General features: G+C 40.7%; 1 protein-coding gene across 1 annotated transcript; it reads right to left on the bottom strand.

Annotated features, from left to right (window-relative positions):
• Positions 1–361: 361 nt before the first annotated feature.
• VMA21 (vacuolar ATPase assembly factor VMA21) lies at positions 362–8,392 on the bottom strand. The gene is made up of 3 exons (XM_061178303.1): positions 8,221–8,392; positions 2,260–2,369; positions 362–1,690 (listed from the first exon to the last, which is right to left on the bottom strand). Exons 1-3 carry the CDS (start codon positions 8,271–8,273, stop codon positions 1,548–1,550), a joined length of 306 nt encoding a protein of 101 aa, XP_061034286.1. The 5' UTR covers positions 8,274–8,392; the 3' UTR covers positions 362–1,547.
• Positions 8,393–8,797: the final 405 nt, after the last annotated feature.

The following is an 8,797-nucleotide window of genomic DNA, read 5'->3' as shown; positions in this document are numbered from 1 at the left end:
ACCACCCAGAGGGGTGGGATAGGGAGGGTGGGAGGGAGGGAGATGCAAGAGGAAAGAGATATGGGGACATGTATATGTATAACTGATTCACTTTGTTATACAGCAGAAACTAACACACCATTGTAAAGCAATTATACTCCAATAAAGATGTTTAAAAAAAAAAGACTCAATAAATGAAAGCTATTACTATTAAAAAAAAAAAAGAGTAAAGGTAGAATGTGCTTTTTAAGAAAACGGCCAATAATCACTCATCTGAAAAAATGCAAATAGCTGCCAGGTAAAATTGGCAGAATTTGAACTTAAACCAAACTTTTAGTATCAAACTAGCATTAAGAAATGCACACAGGATGTAAACCAAAATAGTGGATATCTCCAGGTGGCAACATTACAGGGAATTTAAATTTTCTTCTGTTTTAATATGCACTTTTTTGGGGTGTGTTTTTAGATTGCACACAAGTAAGTACCAAGTGGCTAGAAAGAACACAGACCAAGGATACGAAAGTAAAACCACAGGGTCTTTTTCTATCAGAAAGGACCTCAAGGATTATCTAACTTAGATACATTATCTATCGATGTATCTGGGATATAACGGCACTGATTTAAAAGACTAGACTAGAAATTCCAAGAATACTTCCTGGATGATAAAAATAATCTATTTTCAGGATTGTTTACACTCCCTAAGTATGCAAAAATGAACACGTTTAAACGTAAATTCATTCATATACATTATTAAAAAGTAGGAAAAAGAAATTTAAAGGGAGTTTACACAACCTTGTAATTAAAGCGTAAGTTCATTGTTGAATGACCAGAGCAAAGCAGATTGTTACAGAGTTTGTCTGAAAGCAGGAGGCTGGCCTGCAAGGGGCCTTTAGGGAGTAGGCTGGGTGCCTAGGCAGGTAGCTCTCTTGGCTTTGCTGTCTGCATTCTCCAATAAACCCAGTCCTTTTACATGAATGGGTGTGATTCAGCCTAGTTTCCCCATGAAATAATGTAATGAAAGATTTCTACTGACGAGGGATTACACTTTATGCAAAATTTCTCAGTGACATTCAGATTAATTCCAGTGTCCACAATTTAAGCAATTTCCAATACGCATTTACAACCCAAAATCCAATGATCTGGTATTTTCATGATACTTAGGAAAAGTGTTCCAGCGAAAAATAAAGTTTAGATTTGCTCCACTATGTACATCTGAATATATCCAGAGGAGTAAAACTCAAAGCCAACCAAAAGACGAAATGCTATAAAATATTGTTTTGTTGTAAGATAATCAAATCCTTCCCAGAATAATGTGTAACTAATTTCACATACTTATTTGTAACCAATTTAACTTTTCCAAATTCTCATTTGCAAATGAGAGGCTCATACAGTTAAAACTGATGATACAAACCATTGTTTTAGAAGGATCAAAATTTACACTAGTCAAACGTGATTCCATAAGATTGATTTTAACATGTTCTTTCAACTTTATTAAAATCATCAATACCCCAGACGCATTTACCATTTAAAAAAAATCAATTTAATGCTATCAAAAGGTGATGTTCACTTTAATCCTGTTTGCCTTCACGCCACTGCCGTGAGCCTTCATTCCAGGCCACATAAACAAAGAGGGCCAGCACCACGTGGACGGCGACCACTGCAACAATAGCAGCATAAAAATAGCTGTCCCTATTGGACATCCCAAAGGCGCCTATCGAGAGAAAAAAAGTTTCCATTTTATTCCAAAATGTATCAAAATACAAAAAACAAAGCATACTAATTTTTATTAGCTATATATTTAACTAGTCAGACAATTAAAAAGGAATGCTTTGCACAGTGATAAATCAAGTATTCACTTAAAGATTTGAATACCTTCTACACAAGAAGAACATTATTTTGAATGAAAATCACAATTGATCACTTCATCTAAGGACTCTGACATTAAAAAAGGGAGCTTTATTTTCTCTTCCTTCCAATGTCTTCCACCAAAGGTACATTCCCCCAAATTCCTCCTTCCATGTCAGGCAACTCTTGCTCTCAAAGGGCTGTTAAAAGAAAGGATCTGCAAGCTATTCCACAGAAAACCATAAGCAAATATGACGTCAAACTGAAATAACCGAGTGATGAAAAAGTTCATTTCATGCAACGTGATTTTTGAAAAGCAAAACAGAAGAAGCAAAATTAAGAATACCCAGTTTAAAGATATAAAGAAGTCATAAAAGCACAGAATCTCAAATATAGTTAAGGGAGAAAATGTCTTGTTTTATGGTCTAGGATTACCTTCAAAAACATAAGATTTAGTCGTGAAATATAACCCAATAGGTACAGTGATCATTAAAGCTGTGAAGAACAGGAGCGTCTTCAGAGTGGATGCTAATGAACTTTCATTTCTGGAATAAAGTAAACAAAGAGAAAATCAGAGCCCGCACAGCCATTTCCAACTACTCTTGTGTCCATAAATGCTATAAATACCCACAGAAAAGATGCTGGGAACACTGCCCCTGCCTTGAAAGCAGTGGCGAGAGGAAGAAGGGGCAGTGCCAGGGACTCAAAATTAGAAGATCCTAGAAATCCAGCAGCAGATCCAGTGTGAAAGGAAGTATAAAGTGCAAAAAAGTGGTCTGTAATCTCCCAAGTGCTATGCAAATGTACACGATTTACAGAATTCACAATGGAGGTAGCAAGGGAGAAGATACACAGAAAACAACTAATGAACGTCCCTTCACAAAGCATCCTATCAGTGGCTAGCTGAATACAGTACAGACAAGGTTTGAGAATCTCCAAAGAAATAGGAGCCTAGAACAATCTGAATGCGGCTGAAGGAAACTTACTCAAATTTCTTTGTTATTAAATAGCTAGAGTACAACTTAGACGGCCTTCACAACATGGATGCATTAAAAGTTTGATATCAAAACACTTTTCGTTCAGTGAATTCTATTCTTCCAGACTATTTTAAAATCAATGGAAATATTGCAATGGGAAAAGTTTTGTTCCAGAATACAATAAAATGATTCTGAAGAATGCAATTAAGCTTTTAAAATTATATGCTTAAAGAAAAACAAGTCAGATAAACTGTTACTTAAAACATTAGCAATGTAAACATTATAGCCACACCCGCTTGTCTATGCATCACCTAAGACTTCATGGAGCTACAGAGGCAGAGCTTAGTGGTGGCGCCAGACCACATGGCCCTCAAAACCTAAAATATTTACCAACTGGCCCTTTCCAGAAAAACTTTGCCAACCCCTGATGTATACTATTCCAATTATGTTAAAAATGTGTGCACATGAAAAAGGACTCCAGATTAATACACAATAATAAAGTTATTTCCCCACTTTCAAATATTCCTTAATGTTGTTTTACTGATAAGTAGATATACGTCAGCACTTGTCCTAATGCGCTGTCACAAATGAGCAACACACTGACAGTGAAGCTGCAGTAAGCTTCCAGCAACCCTGGACACACACATACCTCAAACATACCACCTCACACATTACGTTTAAACGCAGTAAGCCCTACAGCTTTTAACCTTTAGATAAAGTCCTTCAATCTAACCATCCTCACACTACCTTGTCAGGGAGGAAGAAATTTTCCTCTACCATCCTGGGTTCTTCCGGCTGTTCTAAGAATTAAATTGACATGAGACATATTAACAGGAGAAAAATCAAAGTTGAGTAACATGTATACGTGGAAGAGACCCAGAACTGAGTAACTCGCCAAAATGGCCGAAACCCTCGCCTTAAATACCATCTTCAGCTAAAGACAAAAGAGGATGTTGCGGGTAGGGGTTGGGGACTTCAAAGGGGAAGAAGGCAATTCACATGAAGATGGCAAAGCAAATGTTCGGTAAACAAGTGTTTGCTAGGCCATGCAGTCTATGGGACACAAAATGGACTCCGGTCTCTATGCCCCATTTCCCCCACACCTGGCCCATATTCTTTGCAGGTATCTCTGGTGATAGCTCTCTTCCAGGAACAGGCCCTCTATCTAAATTTTTTTAGGCAATTAAGGGGAAGGTCAACGTTTCTTCCTGAGTCTTTTGGGCCTTGACTGTTTTCAGTTTGAAATAATCTGCACACCAAAGAGACACTTCGGAGTGGCAAGTGCTGCTCCCCTACAACCTTACACGTCTAACTTTACGCTCGTAGTCAACACTTGAACTTGATTCTTTCTGGTAATACTCAGCAAGAGGTTCGTTTTTATCTATATCTCTAGGAAGAATACAGCCCAGCCTTCAAGGTCCCCCCAGAATAACCTCTCTTCTGGGCACCTTTCCTGATTATGCCAGCTGGAACGATTCATCGCTCTGGGATCCAACCACACTTAGTTCATGCCTGTTGTTACCGCACTTAACATGATAGCTTGTGTCCTAGCCAGTCCTGCACATTCCTCTGTACCCCTAGACAATCCAGGCAAAGGAGTTCTTATAATTGTGTATACCATTACAGGAGAGGCTTCTGGCAGGCCACAAAGGAAGAGAACATTTCACGTTTATACCAGTGGTCTACAAACTTTTTTGACTGTGCAATCCATCATTAAATAAAAGTTTTGAGCACACACCCCCATACAGGCATAATGATTTTTAAAATAAATTATCTATACACATATTACTCATGCATTCTTTGAAATATAAAACACATGCAAAAACAGACACTAAAAAGGATAAGGTTAAAAAATTTTTAATTTATGCAGAAATTCTACTATTTTCTTTCCATACTTCAATGAATCATCTTTTAATACATCCCACTTTGGTGATCACTGAGCTATACATTCTCATCTAACATACATAAGCTCCCTTACACTGTTTCCTAACAGAAAAATTTTAGAAAAATTTATTGTGTAATGTTCATGAATAATATGAGTGTCTGCAGGAGTTCTATATAAAAAAATACAAAAAGTCATATCCAAAGAAAACAAAAACACTAATTTGAAAAGATACATGCACCCCAATGTTCACAGCAGCATTATTTACAATTACCAAGATACAGAAGCAACCTAAGTATCCATCAACAGATGGACAAAGGAGATACGATATATATATGCATACACACACACACAGACACAAACATATCAATACATACGTATAATGGAACACTACTCAGCCATAAAGAACAAAATTTTGCCATTTGCAGCAACGTGGATGGACTTGGAAGGCATTATGCTAAGTGAAATAAGTCAGAGACTGTATGATATCACTTACACGTGGAATCTAAAAAATACAACACACTAGTGAAAATAACAAAAAAGAGGCAGATTCACAGATATACAGAACAAACTAGTGGTTACCAGTGGGGAGGGTGGGAGGCGCAATACAGGGGAAGGGGAGTGGGAGGTACAAACTATTGTGTAGACAGGCTACAAGGATGTATTGTACAACACGGGGAATGTAGCCAATATTTTGTAATAACTATGTATGGAGTGTAACCCTTTAAAAATTGTATAAAAAATTAATACATACATACATACATAAAGTCGGTATTTGGCCAATTCTTTTGTGGACCCCAACAAAAAACTTGACCTTCATGGTGTTTCTTTGGGGAGTTAAAGTATGTGTTTTTCATATGGACACCAAGGGGGGAAAACCGCGGTGGGGTGGGGATGGTGGTGTGCTGAATTGGGGGATTGGGATTGACATGTATACACTGATGTGTATAAAATTGATGACTAATAAGAACCTGCAGTATAAACAAACAAACAAACAAAAAAACAACTAATACTAAACTTTCTTTGGGTTATTTGTATGGAAATATGTTAATATAAATGTTTCAGACATTACATGAAATTTCTAAAAATCTTATATGTTCTTGTATAATGTTGTAAGTCATAATTCTAGTTATTACTTTAAAATGTATATCTCAGAAGTAACTAAATTTCCTTGTCAATTGCAGTATGAACTTTCATCAAATCTTTAACCGTGGTCATTTTTAAGTCTTTTGTCATTACAGACAGTTCTGGGTGTACTCTGATGCTTTTGCAAAAATGTTCCTATAAAAGGGTTTCATCTTCAAGGAATTCATGGAAAAGACTGACAAGTACAGGTTTCTGGTAACTGACTATACTGCTGAACTGAATGAATAAGCATTTTCAGAACGCTAATGGAAAACTGATGAATTCATAAAAGTGCTAACAAAAGATCAAGATGAAAAAAACATTAATTACACGGGACTGAGTGAACTGATGAGGATGATTATAATTTTTGTGACTTTCTGTTTGAATAAAAAAAAAAATCCCACAAGGACTCAGAGGCAAAAAATATACAAATCAATTTTCACTGCAAAGTAAAGGAGCTGTTACAGTGGAGGATTACTGGACTGAATGTCAATATTATGACATAGTATGAGTGTTTTTCGTGTTTGGTAATTGCAATCATTGTTGCTTTTGTTGTGGTCATCCATTTACAATGCTTGGTGTCAGTTTATTTATCTCTTGTAAAAATAAAATATTGTGTGTGTGTGTGTGTGTGTGTGAAAAAATAAATAAATACTTAAATAAAATAAAATAAAGTATGTGTTTTTGGTGTGCAAAATTCAGATCATCTAACCTGATAAAGAAACAAAGCTTGAGAACCTAGAGAAAGGGAAGGTTAACTGGTTCTCCTGTTCTTTAGATCATCTCTTGAGTATCTATTATCTGGCCTGGCTTTGAGAAAAGTTTACTATTGAAAAGATGATATAATACCATAAAACTGTTTTAAAGCACACAAAATCACTTATGATCCTACCACGCGAACAGAATCTTTTCTGCATGTTAATTTCTAGCCCCATGCACTCTACACATAGCATATCTTAACAATTTGTAGCTTATCTCCAACTCCTTCTCACCTCTCTCTTTACCTTAAGCTCCAAAAATTTGACTTTCAGTCTCACAAATATAGGACTAAGTACAAAGTTAAGCATACAAACTTTTGAAAACTAGTTTTCAAACTTCCTCTAGTGTTTATAGGACATTCTCTCCTTGCCAGCTTGGGTATAACCGGTGATTTATTCTAAAACAAAGCTACTGACGTCATTCAACTGATTTCTCCTATGTGTCTGATCGGGTGTTACTGAGACTTGTTAGAAATGAAGAATGAGAACATTCAGAATTAGAACGGGCCTCACACGAAACAAATAATTCAGGATGAACCTTACTGTGTCCCCACTCTTAAAACCATCTAGAGTTTACCCACTTCATATAAACTTCTGCAGCAAACATTAAGCAGATAGAGCTTACCATGTTCCCTTTTATGGCAAGCAAGACTTCCACTGCAAGTAGATTTCACTGCAAATTCCATTAGGAAACACTAGAATCAGTCTAGGAAGGCTATACTGTATTCTAAGTGCACTTAATAAAAAATACCTGTTGGTAGCGTCACTACTAGACAGTAATAAAAAAAAATAAACAAACACCTACATTGCCATTGTGAGAGTGAAAAAGATCACGGGGCTCCAAAGATCACGGGCTTCGGAGTCAGTGGGCTTGGACAACTGCCAGCTTCAACACTTATTAATTGTGTGACCTAACCGTGTGATCTTGGGCAAGTCACTTATTCTGAGTCAACTTCATCGTTTTTAAAAATCAAGAAACTAAGCACTTTCTTAATTCTGATAATGTATGTAACAAAGCACCTAAGCTGAGCCTGGCACACACTGAATGGCGGCTAAACCCCTCCCCATCCTCTGGCCTCGTGAGGTATCAAGAACCACCCGCTCTCTCCTCAGGTTCCCTCTACTCGGCCACCAGCCCCCATCCTACTGACTCCCCAAGTGAAGAAGACTCAAATCAGGGAGAGCCCTTTCTCCCTTCCATTCGTTCATGCGTACAGCAAACATTTATTAAGCCCCGACGATGCAGGCCCTGTGGGGGACACGGAGACGGAGAAGGCCAGGTTCCTGTCCTCAGGGAGCTCACCCTGCAGTGGGGAAAAAGACTGCAGACAGCAAGATCGCAATATAGATAACAGCGAGAAGTGGTGCTAGGCCAGAAACAGGAGCTGAAGGCCCCCCGACCTATCCCCCAAGACCCCGGGTCCCTTGCTCCCGAGCGAAGGGTAGGGGCCGGGCGTGCAGACGCTGCAAGTCCCAACCCACTTCCCCTCTCTCCTGTAGCCCGCAGCTCCGGCCCCGAGGGTCCAGACCTCACGCCCACCCACCGCAGGTCAGCCCGGTCGGCCCGGGCCTTCCCTCCTGCCCCGCTCCCGGCCAGGGCCGGTCCGCCTCGTGCTCGAGGCCCCCGCCCGACCCCGGCCCTGCCCCGGACTACCTGAAGTCGCACGGCTGCAGCGCGTTCAGCGCCGCTTTATCAAAACGCTCCATGGCGTCGCCACGCCCGCAGCAGGCGCTCAGAGGCGGGCTGGGCTCGGCGTCCGCGCTTAATCAGCTCCGCGGGAGACCGGTCGAGGCGGACCGCGCCGGAAGTGCCGGCGAGCGCCGGGCGGTGGGCCGCAGCGCGCAGGCGCGGCGCGCCGAGGTGACGCCGGGCGCAGGCGCAGGCGCAGGCGCGGTCGCGAGCGTTCACGTGACTTACCGGCCGGGGCTGCGGGGCGTGCGCCCTGCCAAGAGAGGCCTGCGCTCCAGGAGCAGGCCGGGCGAGTACCCCAGCCACTCCACGTTGAGCCGGGACTTGCCTCGCAGCATGGTCTTCCGGGGAGGGCGGTGCTGCGGCCGCCCCCTGAGCGCGCGCGAGCACTTCTCGTCCCCGTTCCGGCCCCTGTCGCCGAGCTGTGGTTGCGAGGCGACTGGAACAGATGATCTGCGAGGAAGGAAGACCAGGCAGACGACTGGGGTGCTAGGCAACCAAGCAGTTTCCGACGACAACAACAACACAAAAAAGTAGTGCA

The sequence above is a fragment of the Eubalaena glacialis genome, chromosome X (genome assembly GCF_028564815.1).
Source record: "Eubalaena glacialis isolate mEubGla1 chromosome X, mEubGla1.1.hap2.+ XY, whole genome shotgun sequence".
NCBI lineage: Eukaryota > Metazoa > Chordata > Mammalia > Artiodactyla > Balaenidae > Eubalaena > Eubalaena glacialis.
The sequence above is the reverse complement of the archived record's forward strand: the minus strand, read 5'-3'. Positions and strand labels throughout refer to the sequence as shown.